Source organism: Camelina sativa, chromosome 11, assembly GCF_000633955.1.
Source record: "Camelina sativa cultivar DH55 chromosome 11, Cs, whole genome shotgun sequence".
Taxonomy (NCBI): domain Eukaryota; kingdom Viridiplantae; phylum Streptophyta; class Magnoliopsida; order Brassicales; family Brassicaceae; genus Camelina; species Camelina sativa.
Genome location: NC_025695.1, coordinates 35,969,685 through 35,986,548, shown reverse-complemented (window position 1 = coordinate 35,986,548; position 16,864 = coordinate 35,969,685). Strand labels below are relative to the sequence as shown.

The 16,864-nt window shown below is 34.1% G+C and overlaps 1 protein-coding gene across 1 annotated transcript; it reads left to right on the top strand.

Moving 5' to 3' along the window:
• LOC104725251 (B-cell receptor-associated protein 31-like) lies at window positions 7,379–9,098 on the top strand. Its single transcript, XM_010443874.2, has 2 exons — window positions 7,379–7,813; window positions 8,522–9,098. Exons 1-2 carry the CDS (start codon window positions 7,531–7,533, stop codon window positions 8,893–8,895), a joined length of 657 nt encoding a protein of 218 aa, XP_010442176.1. The 5' UTR covers window positions 7,379–7,530; the 3' UTR covers window positions 8,896–9,098.

Below are 16,864 nucleotides of genomic sequence, written 5' to 3'. Positions count from 1 at the left end.
ACCGGTTTAGTTACCTTGGACCTGCTTCCAACTTTGTAAAACAAGCAATATCCATGTCCAAACATAGTTTTGTATACGCAACTAATTGTGTCGGGATCACAAAAAAACATCTGAAATGCCGTTAAACGTCAAAATTTGTCCTCAAAAATGGTCCAATGGTACAAAGATCCATTGCTTTGCCAGTAACTCTCTTGGGGCTTTCCAGAAAGGTATTATGGCTTGCGTGGTTCTTCACGGTGTGAAAGTTACGACGTTCTGCTTGTACTATAGAGTCTTGCGAGAAAAAAAAAGTGGGAGGGATGCAACACAAGGACTTCCTAGGAGGTCACCCATCCTAGTACTACTCTCGTCGAAGCACGCTTAACTGCGGGGTTCTGATGGGATCCGGTGTATTACTGCTGGTATGATCGCAATCGTTAGTATATACCATGCAATCGTATATATCCTTTTTCGAAAACTAAAGTGATCATTCACTGTGGGTCCCACTTGATATGTGTACCGGTTTAGTTACCTTGGATGTGCTTCCAACTTCGAAAAACAAGCGATAACCATGTCCAAACATAGTTTTGTATACACAACTAATTGTGTCGGGATCACAAAAAAACATCCAAATTGCCTTTAAACGTCAAAATTTTTCCTCCAAAATGGTTTTTATTTTAAAAAAATGGGTCGGGTTATTTCAGTTTGGTATCAGAGCCATTACAATAATTTTCCTGTTGCTTGGTGCAAGATGTTTGTGAATGGTTGTTGTGTGATGAAAATTGATTATGAGTAGTTTGTCAATTTGAGTGAGTATGGAGTCCTAGAATCATTCTCTTCGAGCCTTCAATGAGATTCCACGGTAAGTTGTTTTATGTGTTGTTCGTTATGTTGTGTTTTTAGCTTCTGTGCGGGAAGTGCATTGGGCTATTGAAAGAGATGGAAAGAGGTGGATCGGGAAATACCGCTAGCGGTGATTTGTGAAAGTGGATGTGTTGCAAATGGATTTCCGAGAAGTTAAAATGGAGATTTATTATGGATTTTTTCTTTTGGGACTTGTGTGTCATGTGGAAAAGAAAATCGCTCGGGATTCTATAAATGGAAAGTTGTCATAAATAGAAAGTTACTAAAAATATAAACTTTTATGAATAGTTAGAACTTGTCTATTTTTGGAAAGGGTGTGTGTGAACACCAAAGTATTTGAGATATTTTGGAGTGAGGCCTGGGGGTGGCCATAGTAGTGGTGATATATTCCAGGAGAGAATATGGTGTTGGTAGGACATGGCGATGTTCTACGCGGATCACAAGGGGTGGTCTCGGTCGGAGAAATGCTTATAGACGCTATGACCGTTTTCTATAAGGGTGGGGGTCCTGAACAACTCATGAGGAGATGGGGGTTCTCCTGAGGGGACGGGGGTTCCATAGATACCGATAGCTCAAGGGACTGCGATCCTGAGGGTGGCAGAGGAGATGGGGGTTCTCCTCGTACTGAGATTTCGAGGGTGACGACGTGAGGGTGAGACGGTATGACTCGAAGACGGGGGTCTGAGAGTGAGATCAGCATGGCTTGAAGGTTGCAACCTAAGAGCAGGTGAGTTGGGGGCAAAAGTATCAAAGACGTGGAGATAAGCAATGTGAATGGATGCGGATTTAGGAGATTGATGGGAGTTCAGTCTCAGATTTCCTGTTGTGATCGAATGCGGATCTCGGGGTTCATGGGGGGTTCAATCACAGGGTTGCTGAGTGTTGACCAGGAGGGATAGGTTAATCCTGGCCGTGGGGACCAGAGTTATGATGATTGGGATAGTCTGTTTTGGGCTGAGCGGTAGGGTTGGGTTTATGTGGACCGTTGGGCCACGTGGATGTGCGAGCTGTTGTAGTAGTTGCACAGAAAGCCTTGGTTGTCGCTGTTCATTCTGGTCGGAGGATGTGCGGGCCGTGGTGACAGTAGCGCGGGGGTCCTGGTTGGATGGACGGTGTTGAGGGATTCGAGGACGGATCCTTGTTGGTGGGAGACAATTGTAAGATCCGCGAACCAAATTATCGGTTTTGGGAGTGGGGTCGATCGACACCAAGGAGGGTGTTGGTCGACACCAGCAATTTGGGTTCATCGGTTTCTTTTAATTTGTCGTTTTTGGTTTGGTTTGGTCAATTTAAACCTTAAAACCGGGTTATTTAAGGAGGAAGTCGACCTAGGTCGTGATTAAAGAGTTGTGTCGTTCCCGAGAGTTGGAGAAAAAGAGAAAAATTTCTTGAGAGCGTTCTTGGGAAATCTTGGAGATTCTAGGCTTGTTTGAGAGATATGTTGTTGTGGAGTGAAGATCTGGTGCTAGGAACGAAGGAGAAGCCTTCCAAGGTGTTGGATTTGTTGTTGTGAGTCATAAACTTTTTGCAAAAGAGGTGAGTGCTTGACCATAGCTGATCTAAGTCTGAGAATCCTTTGTCTTGCTTGTTTTGTGGCTGTTTGTGTTGTTTTCTTGTATGCGTGTGGTTGGGTTGTGGTTCCCATGTGATTTTAGGGGTTTTGGGTGGGTTCCAAACGATTTGGAAGAGATGAGAAGCGGTTCTTCGACTTTCAGCTTCGAGCGGATCGTGACTGTGGAGTTAGTGTCAATCGATACCTGGGGGGTGTCAGTCGACACCATGGTTGTGTGTGTCGATCGACACTGATGGTCAGTGTCGGTTGACACCATCTTGTCTAACGCTTGTTTCATGGTTTGTTTGTGCTTGTTTGTGGTTTGTTGAACATTGGTTTCTCAATTGCTTGTGTGTATAGCCTAGTAGATGGGAGGATTGCCTCACTAAGTATTTATGATAATACTTACGCATCTCATATGTGTTGTGGTGCAGGTAAAGGCAAAGTGTGATCGTGGAATCAAGGCGATGAAGAGGAGGATGTTATAGTGACTTGATTGGTTGTTGTCTGGCCTTGCTAGGTTGTTATAGTTGGGTCGATAGAACGTGGTTTAGGTTGCTGATTATTTGATTCATGTTGTTTGGATTCTGGGTTAATTTTGATGAATTAATATTGATTATTGGATTATTGATTATTTAGTGGTTTTGTTATGTTATCCGTTGCTGTGTGATTGTGGTTATGTGGCTAGTAGGTATGGGACCACTAGTTTAGATTATTATTATTATTTTATTATTAAAAAATGGGTTGAGTCGCTTGAGTTAGTAAATTAAAATTTGATGGTTTATATTGTTAGTGAAATTATTTGAAGGTTTAAAGTGCTACGAAGTGACACTTTGGAGGTTTAAAATGAGGGGAAAAAAACTTTAAAATACTCCATCTAATTTTTATTTGGAAGTTTAATACCTGATATTTCTAAATTGGAATAAAAATACTTTGTTTAAATATTGTTGGACTAAAAATACCTTATCTTTATAATATTGGTAGATTCATACCCACAATTTAACATCCTTTAGCTGGAATGACAGACTCATGTACCATTGTTAAGTTTTAATTCAAGTTTCCTAATAGATATATACAATCTAATTACACACTAAACGGTTAATGTTGGTGTGGTCTTGTGGTAACGCTTCAATTTTATAACCCACCCTAGGCGGGGCATCTTCCACCACTGAGAGCAACGACGGAGGAGACAGCGACCCAGGTAATGGATTTTTCGGTGAAAGGAGTCAGTTAAATAATGAAGCTGGTAAGCCTCCATTGCTTTTACTAAATCAGAAACCATTGTTACGAAAAAAAAAATCATACTCGGAGACAGATCTGGGGTATTCAATCGGAGATTTCTGGTTAGTGATTACGTTTCCTCCCGCCGCGAGAGCTCCTCCTCCTCCGCCGATGGTCTGCCGAGCCGAGATCACTGCCACCGTTCGTGGGCTTGAGAAAAGAACAAAAAAAAAAACTAAAAACCTGCGATACGCATCGAATCCTCGTAAGGTAGGTGTTAAAATCAAATACTTACCACCAAACTACACCAACATTAACCGAATTATATATAAATAGATTTTATATCACTAATAAAAACACTTGAATAACACCGTTACACTATTCCATCACGTCTTTGCGAATATTAAATTGTGGGTATGGATCTACCAATATTATAAAGATAAGGTATTTTTAGTCCAATAATATTTTAACAAATAATTTTTGTTCTATTCTAAACTTCCAAATAAAAATTAGATGAGATATTTTTAAGCTTTTTTCCGGTTAAAATGTGACTAGAATTAGACCCATGCTAGAGCACAGATTAACATTTATTTTATTTATTTTGTAATTTTTATTTAAAGTGTCATATATATAATTGTTTTATTTGTTTTAATTTTTTTTCCTCAAACACTATGCTATGAAATCATATGTTGAATATAACTTATGAAAATAACATCTATTTTGTAAGATCCATTCTAGTAGATCTAGATTTTGACCCGCCGTACATTGCAGTTTAGGTTATTTAATAAAAATATTAATTTCTGTTTGTTAATTTTATTTGATTTGTTTAGTTTTTAAAATTATATATTGTATTTTGATTGTTAATTATATGACTTAACTTACACTATACCGCATATTAATTATTTTGTTACAATATTAATTAATCGATTTAATTAGATACGTCTATTAATCTAATATTCATATTGTTAACAAAATAATAAGATGAAAATTTATCCATGTAGCACAGAATTAATGACAGTTTAAGTTTCTATTAATATCTACTCAAACATGTTTAGCTATATTACCCGTCGTGTGATATTTTAATTCGTTGTACACAAAAAACTTCATAAAAATCTAAAGAGCGAATTTGCGAGATGACCAAAACAAAAAAAAACAAACTAAGAATATAGCACACTAATGAAATAAATTAAGTGAATAACTATGGGCTAATGTAAAAAGACAAGAAAGGGGTAACGTGAATGACATGCACAGCCAGCACAGCCAGCACAGCCAGCACAGCCAGTGAAAGTGATGGAGTACAAGGTCAATTTTTTTATTTATTTATTTTATTTATTTATTTAGATAAATAGTTCTTACCCCCATTACATTTTAATGTGATATACCTTTTCAACAAAATTAATTGAAACTTTGAAATTAATCTTAAAAAAATAGAATATTTTTTCTTCATTCGACATAACCTGAATTTTTAAAATCGGATTTTGAAAACCTTAAATGATGAATAGTATTTATAATGAAATGGTATAGAAAAAAAATAGTATATGACACAAATAACTTCAATAGAAATAAAACGCAAAACAAAAAATAAGTATTATACCCTAAGAGATACAACGTAAGCAACCCAAACAACCATGTGAACGCCAAGCATAAGAGATAAACATAAACAACCGAATTAACGCACAACAAAGAAAAAACGTAGGCAACTCAAAGTGATACAACATAAGCAACCCAAACAACTGTGTTAAACGATGGTTACCGCGAAAATGATAGCAATGACTATGGGTAGAATAGTGTTTATTTACAACACTTAAATGAAATAGTATAGAACAAAACTAAATAGTATAGATTAAGTGATAATGACCATATGGTGGTATCACTTGTGGTTGTAGTTATACTAAAAAAAAATTGTATCCTTAAAATATTTAACATATGGAACCCAAATGATCCAATTAAACTCATACAAAAAAAATTGATATACCCTAAAAGATACAACGTAGGCAACCTAAGCAACCGAGTTTAATGCGTGAAACGAAAATATATAACATATAAATCATTTAGATATTTTTAAATATAACTTAATTTATGTAGGTATGCAATATAAATAAATGTGAACTTGAGAACAATATTAAAAGTGGAATATTACTAATAACATATAAATCGTTTCGGTATTTTCAATTGTTGTGTTTTATATAGTACAAATAATTATTTATTTTAGTTATATATTAGGTTTTTAATTAACACTATTCGTTTTTGATATATTCAAAATCGTAAGATAAATTCAGAAACTCTATATTTTCTAAGTGAGACTGTGAAATATAATTAGTATGAGCTTTGAAATATTATTGCAAAATATAATAAAAAAGTAAAAATTAAATAAAAATAGTAAAGTAAATAGAAAAAAGGGAAATGAGAAGACAAAATATATATATATATAAGCAAGGGAGGAAGAGAAGATGTTCACGTGAGGAAGTGAGAAGAAAACACACTGTTACTTATGCAACAAGGATATAGTTGTCATTGTTATAGATAATACAAGGTATATCATAGTTAGATTGTTAGAATGGTTACTCATTCAATTATATTTTTTTTGGGTTATTTTTGCCAATTTCCCAAATCTTGAACTAAATTTAAAATGTTGTAATAAAGTTTTTTTTTTTGAACTACTTATAATATTTGAATTTCTTATAAAGTTTAAATATTATTAATATCTTAAACAATTATAAAAGTAATGTTTTAATAATTGAAATAGTAATAATCTTTAAAGTTTTTAAAAAGTTCACAAAATAATGAGATAATATTTTACCCGTGTAGCATCGAATTAATGTCATTTTAATTTTCTATTAATATCAACTCAAACATGTGCTGCCATATCATACGTCATGTGATATTTTAATTCGTATATATTATCAAAATTTAAAATATTTGAATAAATTTTATTATTTTAGAAATTGAAATACTTATAATATTTGAACTTCTTATAAAGTTTAAATATTATTCATATCTTAAACATTTTATGAAAATATAAATGTTTTAATAATTGAAATATTAATAATCTTTAAAATTTTAAAAAATTTATACATTTGAATTTTTTAAGTTATTAAAATTTGAAATTCTTTAAAATAAAGAACCATAATAAAATGCAGAAATTTTTTAATTTCAATGCCTGATAAATCAAGGTTTGTGCTCATTTGTATTCAGAATCATTTTGGTCTCTTTTTTATTAATATGACTTTGAATCTTTGCCTAGTTTTCTTAGGTGATGTAGGGCATTTTGTATATTTTTTTATTCATCAGTTGAGCAATATGTGTCTATTTAAAAAAATTTAAATTACATCATATCCAGAAAAAATCATAAATTTTATTAACTAAATATATTAGATAAAAAATTAAAAATAATTTAAATATAAAATAAAATAAATGTGAAAGAAAAACTACATATTTTTGTTTTAATTAGGTTGAGATATTTCCTTATCTTTTAAATGTTACCTATAATTGATTTATATATTACTATAATTAACTAAATCCATACTATCCTTACTTACCAAAAATTAAACTAACATGTATATTGTAATAGATCGATTTTACAATTTTATAATCAAAAAGTCATAAAATAATCTAAAAAATATTGTGTATTTCTGTTTCATTAGGGGATTTTCCGTTATCTAATCGCAATAAATAATTATACGGAGCGAAGTCACGATCGATTTTTTAAGAAAGTTCGATAACGTGGCATTTATTAACATCCCAACAAAAAAATATGAAAAACAAATCGAAAGCTTACTTAAAAGTCTCGTAACGCCTTTATCAGATCTATTCATTGACCGACACAACAACAACAACACCTTCTTCTCTCTCTCTACTCCTCCTTCTCCGATCACAATCTAGGGTTTTATACTCTCACCGGCGACGAACGAACGATGATTCACCTCCTTTACTCAGTAATCTTCTCGGAGATGGCGTTAATTCTCCTCCTCCTCTTCAAAACGCCTCTCCGGAAGCTAATTATCCTCACCTTCGATCGAATCAAACGTGGCCGAGGCCCCGTCGTTGTTAAAACCATCGGAACCACCGTGTTCGTCGTTCTCTTGTCGAGCGTTTACAGTTTGGTTAATATACGTCGCCGATCTGAAGATGGTGCTGTTCTTAATCCTACTGATCAGGTCCTCGCTTCCAAGCATCTCCTCGAAGCTTCTCTTATGGGTATAAATCACTAAATTTTTCGATCTCTTGATTCAGTCAGAAATTAAAGAGTGTTAGGATTAAAGAGTGTTATTAGGACGAATCATGATCCTTTAGATCTGATCATATTACAAATTCTAATATGAATCTGATTTGCTTTGGGTTTACTCTTCTTTTAGTATTGATTGATGTTGCATAGTTTCAAGAATTGTGGTGTGTCTTAAAACAGTAATTATGGTTCTAGATAGGCCAAAGCTTGATTCCCTTATTCAGTTTCCAAAGGAGTAGATTTCATCATATTACCATTTGAATCTGGTGTGTCTTTCTTCAATGTATAAGTGGAGTAAGGTCCAGTAAAAAAGTGTTTGTAGCTTTAGTTATTGAATTGAGGAGTAGTGTGATGAGGTAAATTTGTGATCCTATGATCTGATCATAGTACCACTCTAAGACGAATCTTATATGATTAGGGCTACTACTGATGTTAATGTACTTTTTACATTTCAAAATTCGTGTTGTTTCTCTCGCTCATGAATTATCTACTAACATCATTAGATTAGATCTGATCATATTGATGTTATTGCCATTCTAGTACAAATCTTAATTTAGGGTTATTCTCACTTAATGTTTGGTTTAGAGTCAAGTTAGGTATGGATTAAGAAATAAGAAATAACAGGATTTCACAACTTATCTCTTGATTATGTTAGTTCTATTAACGTTATGATATTACAGGATTTGTGCTGTTTCTCTCGCTCATGATTGATCGCCTTCACCATTACATTAGAGAGCTTCGGTTGTTGAGGAAGACAATGGAGACTGCAAAGAAACAGAACAGAGGTTTTGAGGATGGGAAAACTACAAGTGGAGAAGAAGTGAAAGCTCTCGGGGAAGAAATCGCAGTATTAAAGGCAAAGATAAAGACAGTAGAATCGGAGAGCGACGGCAAAGGCAAAGAACTAAAAGAGGCGAAAGGTGAAACAGAGGCATTGAGGAAGCAAGCCGATGAATTTCTTAAAGAGTATGATAGGCTTCTTGAAGATAATCAGAATTTGAGGAACCAGTTGGAGTCTATTGGTCATAGTCCAGAAGGAAAGAAGGGTATGTAAAAACAAAATGTAAGGAAAATTCTGTTTTGTAGAGAACAAAGTAACTTTGGTAAATGTGGCTTTGCTGATTCTTGCTTTATGTATTTTGCTATAACGTCTCATCGTTGACCGTGTTTTGCTTATATTACAATCTAGTAAGTTTGGTACAACATTATTCACCTAAGATTCCAGTATGAGAATAGGCATCGATGTCAAAAGGTGTTTTCAGGTGGATTTGAATTTGAAAGACGATGATTTGCGGAAAGATCTTTTACCATATACTAGATTTTAATCTGCCGATCTATATTTATCGCTAAATTTTATTTTAATTGATGTTGTATGTTTGATGTTGTATGTTGTAAAATTTTATTTATGACAGTTTTATGAATTCAGGTTACACACTCCACCTTCTATTTATATAAAATTTAGTTACTTTAATTTTTTTGTTCTCAATAGATTTTTGTTACATTTATGGATGTATATGCGGGTAGATATGTATATTGAATATTGAATATAAATTTGGTTAATATGTAGATTATTTTAAGATGAAAATAAGTATATTGTGTGTTATGTATGGCCAATTATACAAATAGATGGTGGAGTGTAAAAAAACTAAATGAACGTAAAAACCAAACTTTAAACTTATTATAATCAAGAGGAAACACTAACACATATAAAATAGAAAATAAACATAATTTTTAGTTAAAATCACTTAAATGTTGTGTTCATTTGTTTACATTTGTTTACATGTTTCTTTTTTTAACCTGTCGTACACCACATACATTTAATTATTATTCTTATTTATATTTTATATTGTATTTGTTTGTTAAATATTATATGTCTTCCAAATAGAGGAATAACTAAAATTTCCGACCGTCTATGTGGCTAAATGTTTATATTAATTTTTTTAACCTTTAATATACTTAATAACCATTTGTTTGCTATATTTAGTTTGTTTTGTTTAGTGTTTGAGATTCGATTCTGATTTTTAATTATTATAACAAAAAATAAAATATCTAAATACATAGTAAGTCATTTATACGCTATGATTAAGTCACATTTTTCCTAATGATTTAATTGTTTTACACAATATTAGTTAAATCAACTTAATTTTTCTATGTCAAATATCATAATATTAATAGTGTTGACAAATAATAAAATGAGGATTTAACCCGTGTTAGCACAAATTTAATGATATTTTATTAATTCCAACATGTCTTTTTTATAAACCATCTACTATATAACCATATTATATAGTTTTTTTTTTAATTATACATATTCGTAATATTTTAAAGTTTTATTAAGTTTATATATATATATATATATATATGTATGTTAATTATAGTACTAAAATAAATGTGAATCGAAGTTTTTCTTACGTTAAGAATCAAAGCTCAAAGGTTTGGAAAACAAAATAGGAATCAAATTGTTGTGTTCTTTGTTTGCAAGGAATTCATAGATAAAATATTTTCAATACACAATACAAGGTATGGTTAAATATATCATATTTTATGTTTTCATATTGATTCTTCTGTATTTTTTAGTTGGAATGATATGTAAAATGTTTTGGAAACAAAATCTAAATTAATGCTATTTTTGGAAAAAATTTAGAAATTAACTTTGTAAATAGTTTTTTTAATAAGTGCAAATATAAGGGTAGAACCCAAAATGTACTTCAAAAAATGTATATATAGATTTGAGAGATTAATTTGAATGAAGTTGTATTATTTAAATTTGTTTGTTAAATATTTTTGAAGTACTTAATCCACATGTACTTAACAAATATTTGTTTGTTAGATAATTGGTTTTCTAAAATACTTAATCCGCATATACGCCCAAAATGTGCTTAAAATCTTAAATATTTGAGAATATTGGTTTCCTAATCATTCGAAAATCGGGTTTTCGTTTTTATGAACTTTATTAATGTTAAAATAATTATGGGAATTGTAAACTTTTGTTATGGAAAATCAGTTGTATCATTTAAATTTGAGAGATTATACAATCTCTGAAGATAGTTTTGGATATTTTATGGGAATAAAACTTTAATGGGTAGAGTAGTTTTTGGAAAAAGCGAAACGTATAGATGTTGTCTAGATTTTATTGCAAGAAACTTTATAAATTTTGGTCGATTTAAGAAGTTTTAGTAATTTAAGTCCTATGCAATATAATTTTTGGAAATTGTTTAGGGATTAATATTGTAAAAACAATTAAATATGCAAAACTTAAAGGGCAAAACACAAAATAATTCAACAATGTTAATTTAGATGTGAATCCCATAAAAGGGTAACATCAACCTACCTATGTGGACATGACAATTTGTGCGAATCTACGTCGTAAAATGCAATTGAGTATTTGACTCAGACTTCCTTTATTCACATTCCAGGGTTAATAATATAAACAAGCTCTCCATCAATTCTTTGATTTTTTAAACATTATGCAACAAGCATCCCACTAGAAAATTGTGATCATATAGCTACGTTTTCTGCTACGAAAAAAATAATAACAAAAGTTAATTATAAATAATAACAGATTAGTGACAGAAATTTATATAATTAGGTATTAGCAACGGAAGAAACAATAACAAATATTAATTAGAAATACTTATAGATTAGTGACAGAAATTTCTATAATATATTTTGTAGCTAATTAGTTACTAAACGCAGCTATAAAAGAAAAAATAATAACATAAACAAATTGACGCAAATTTGCTACAAATTTAAAAACACAAATTATTGATTTTAGCACATGTGCACGAAATACAAGATGTCACAGATTATAGTAAAAAATACTAAAATAATGAAATAATATTTACCTAACTCTCAATTTTTTTTGTTTTTTTGACAATCTAACCTCATATATTAAGTTATCGGAGAAAATTTATTTTAAGAGAGAGCCAATTAGATTCCGACGACCTTACATGGAAAAACAAAAACCTCGTGCTCTTGCACATTTTGCAAGTTTATCGGCACGGATATTATCTTCTCGAGGAATATATATAATACTAAAGTTAGTAAATCTATTTCTGAAATGAATAAAATTCTTCAATTCTGATGAGAAGGTTGGCCAATCTTCAATATTAGACGTCATCGTTAGGAGGTCTAAACAATCCGTAGCAAAGAGAGCTTTGTCTAAGTTCAAGGCCAGAAGACACTCCATACCCCAAACAAGAGTGAACCTTTAAGCCCCATGTGCAAGTGATACGGATTGTGGTATCACGTAGACCATAAACCGTAACTTATAATTAGATTATTAGGTTTCCTTTTCATAATTAGATTAAGGCTTTGGAATATTTAAGGTTTAGGTCGGTTGTACTAGGGTCTATAAAAGAATTCTTTATGCTAATGAGAATATCAAGCCCCAAGAATTAATCTTAATCTCTAAGAGAGAATTAGGGTTAAGAGGGAGCTAAGCATTCATATTCTTCTTAATTCTCAAGCAATAGAGAGGTTCAAAACAATTTGGTATCAGAGCCGAACGATCCTATGAAGGGAGCTGAGCCATTTGATCCGATGGGAAATTTTGATAAGATATTCGATAAGCACTATGAAAAGATTATGGAGATGTTGAAGGAGTTCCAAGCAGCAGTGATGGAGACGGTGACTTCGAAACCAGATCCGGTGTTGGTTGCGGTTCCAGTTTCAAAGATAGAGGAACCAAACCTTATGAGGGGAGGTGTGCTGGAGATAGTGACTTCAAAAGCACCGGCCGTGACGACAACCGTGGTGGCAACTTTAGGAGCGGAAGCTTTGATCGAGGAGCCGGAGTTACGATCTGTGTTGGAGCTAAAATCACCGACTCACATGGCGGAGGGGATCATCAACAAATCACTTCTTGAGATGGAGCTTGAGGAGGAGGAGTCTCTACCTGAAGCTATGGCGTTGAGGATTCAACAAGCAAAAGACATGAGACTTGAAAGACAAGTCGACGTGGAGGGAAGAGACGAAGAAGCAGATGGTGACAAACCGGAGCTTGAGGACAAGCTCCTAATCGAGGAGGGGAGTAATGGTACGGATCGTGGTATCACTTAGACCATAAAGCCGTAACATATAATTAGATTATTAGGTTTCCTTTTCATAATTAGATTAAGGCTTTGGAATATTTACTTATTAAGGTTTAGGTCGGTTGTACTAGGGTCTATAAAAGAACTCTTTATGCTAATGAGAATATCAAGCCCAAGAATTAACCTTAATCTCTAAGAGAGAATTAGGGTTAAGAGGGAGCTAAGCATTCATATTCTTCTTAATTCTCAAGCAATAAAGAGGTTCATAACAGCAAGATTCTAGCACCGAAAGAAGCAATCCAGCCGTGTCCACTCCTATCCACCTCCTCATGCCAAGATCCGTCTATAAAGCATACAAGGCAATCTTGTGGGATTTGGGTTGGTATGCCCGCTTCTATTATCCCTGATGGTATGTCTCTATTGTTTGCTCTTCTCCAAACTTCTTCTTCTTGTATGGCTTTCTCCAGCGTATCTTGCGGAGACTCGGATATATTTTCAAAAACTTTCTTGTTTCTTGCCTTCCAAATGTACCACATCATCCAAGGGAACGTCCTCAAGTTTTGATCAATTGCACCAAAGTCTCTACCACACCCATATAGAAAATCGAGGTTGCTATATAGGGAAGATGATGGGAACACCATAGGATGGGAAGGGATTGTCGATAAGGCCCATACTTGACGTGCTGCGGGGCATTCAAATAGCATATGATTTATAGTTTCCTCCTCCGCTCCACATCTAGGACAATCTCTAATTCTACCAATATGGTGATAATGCAGGCGTTGACATGTAGCCAAGCACCCAGTCACACATTGCCACACGAAATGCTTAAGCTTTCGTGATGTTTTTAACTTCCATGCTTGCACCTTGAGTGTTGTAACACTTGGCTCCTGAAAAGGGAGGTCGCAAACAGGGCGAGAGATAGCTCTCGCGGCTTCGTACCCAGACTTAACACTATAATTCCTAGACTTTGTCAAGGTCCAAGAATAACCGTCCCTCGAAGCAATTAAGCTTGGTTTGATTCCCAAAATAAGGGTAATTTCTTCCGGGGGAAAAATTTCCTAAGACGCTCCAGTTTCCACCTTTTTGTATTGAAGTCAATCAAGGTGTTAACACATATCAAGGGATTTCTCTCAGTATTTAATCCTTGTGGCGGTGATGTTCATATATTTCACCATGTTTTACCTTAGTATATTCACATCTTTTGCATGATCTATTAGCACATTTAGCCATTATTGAGTAGCTTTAGGACTGTTTATGCATTAGAGTAGAATTGCATTGCATTTGCATAGTTTCTTACATAAACAGATGAATTTGGATCCTAAGGAGCATGGAAGGATGTTGAGAAGGATTTGAGCTATCAAAGTGAAGAAGATCAAGGAGTAAGAGCAGAAGAAACCAAGCTCGGAAGTCCACTCGACCGCCCACTCGACCAGATACTCGACGGTGTGCGGAGAAGGACTCGACCAGTGGAAGAAGCAGAAGAAGAGGCCATTCGACCAAGCACTCAACCGAGCACCTGGTCGAGTTGACCGACGACCCTCCATTTTGTCTTCTAGCTACTTTTAGGGTTTCCCCCTCTCTCCTATATAAAAGCTTGTACCCTGCAGCCACAAAAAAAAAAGAAGAGAGAGCCACTTTTAGATCAAATCTGTAAACCTAGTATATACCCTTTTTGGGTATTTTCTACTTTATGTTTTCTTTTCTTTTAGATTCTCTAGCCACTTTTGCATATTTCTAAGAAATCTTTGATACTTGTTGGTTCCATAACTTTCTAAGTATTAAGAATTTGAGTTTGATTTCTTCTTCAATATTGTAGATCTTCATCTCATCTTTCTAATAATGCAAGTTTCATTGATTTTCTGGTTTATAACTTTGTTCATCATGTTTTGTGATTGTGAGTAGTGGTTTAGGATCTTGAGGATGGATTAGGATGGATAAGATTTATGGTTGTTTAGATTGGTCAAGATTGATTGCTTAATATCTCTTTTGGGTTAGATACACTCTATGTTATTCTTATACTAGGAGGGTAAGGGTAGATCTTAAGCTTCTTAGCATCACACCAGTGTCTAAGTTGTTAGATAAGGCTAATACTAGAGATTATCATGAAGCATGCTAAGAGATTAGATTTTTAATATGATTTTTTACATTGATGATCTGGTTGTTTAATGCCTGCTTTAATATGTAATAGCTAGTGGGAACTAGGTCTAAGAAGTATCTTGGCTTGATTGTTATTGTCATGAGAATGGATTAACATGTATTAGAAGATCATTGACTAGAGATAGCTCATTGTTGATTGAGGTTTGTTAACCAATTTAGATAACCATATCTTGAGTCCAGCCCATGAATCCATCCTTAGGACCTTTCTTGTTTATTGATTTCCTTGTTGAGTATTGTTAATTGCTTTTTGTTTGCTTTGTTTTCATTATTTGCCCTGTTTCTGTTCATTCGCTTGTAAACTCGACCTCCCACTCGATCGCACATCCGATCGACTGCTTGCTCGAGCTCCTTCCAGAGTTCTTGCTTATGTTCTGTTTCATTTCATGTTTCCTTTCTAGTTTCATTTCTGTTGCATCCATTTCATTTCTGTTTAATCCTGTTTCATTACTTGTCTTGCATTAGTATAATTTCTATTCCTGTTTAGTATCATTACTGCTTTGTTTTATTGTTTACTTTGCATTTAGTATCCTGTTTTAGTAGCTTTAGATTCTGCATTTCATAATCATCATTAAGTTGTTAGTAACAATCAATCATCATATTTTGCTTGACTTAGATGAGTATTCACATCCTGATTGCTTGCATCACACTCATTATGGTTTGACATCCTTTATGCTACAACTACATAAGGGTAATTGAAACACCTTGCATCCACCTGTTCATCCATCATTCATCATCATATTCATCACCATACCACCAAAAGAATCATGTTTCAATCTGGCGTCGTTGCCTGTTTGAGTGTTTGTTTGTGACATTTAGGATTTATACAAGTCTAAGATTAAGTTCTATTGCTCCTTTGAACACTACTGATTTGAATTCTTCATCTGCTTGGTTGTTTTGAATCTTAGGTACCTACTCGACATCAACTCGAGCTACCACTCGACCGTCTGCACGATTGAGTACCTGATCGAGTCACAACCCAGATTCAATTAGTCTTCTCGTCTCAGTCAGTTCGACCATCAACTCGAGCCAGTGCTCGACCGAGTGTCAGTTCGAGTCAATTGATGCAAACCAGATCCAAGAGAAATTAGAATCTTCAGAGGTACCTTGATCACATCAACCGCCTACCAAGAGACCTAAGACAGCAGAGAACAAGAATTGCCCAAGAACAAGAGAATCAGTTGCTAATGGAGCAACAAAACAATCAAGAGCAAAGGCCAAGGCACATTGGTGCAGTAGATGCCCCAAACAATCACACACAAAGAACTGGTATTGTGTCTCCTGCAGTTGCCAACAATAATTATGAAATCAAAAGTGGGCTAATCTCTATGATTCAAGCAAATAAATTCCATGGTCTACCAATGGAAGATCCTTTTGACCACCTTGATGAATTTGATAGGCTTTGTAGCCTAACCAAGATCAATGGTGTAAGTGAAGACAGTTTCAAGCTATGACTGTTCCCTTTTTCACTTGGAGACAAAGCACACTTGTGGGAGAAGACCTTACCAACATGAGCTATCAAGAAGGCCTTCTTAGCCAAGTTTTTCTCCAATGCAAGGACTGCTAGATTGAGGAATGAGATATCAAGTTTTGCATAGAAGAATAATGAGACTTTCTGTGAAGCATGGGAAATGTTCAAAGGCTTCCAAACACAATGTCCACATCATGGGTTTAGCAATGAATCTCTACTCAGCACCCTATATAGAGGAGTCTTACCAAAGATCAGAATGCTTTTGGACACAGCCTCCAATGGAAGTTTCCTCAACAAGAATGTAGAAGAAGGATGGGAGCAAGTAGAGAACCTAGCACAATCTGGTGGGAACTATAATGAAGACT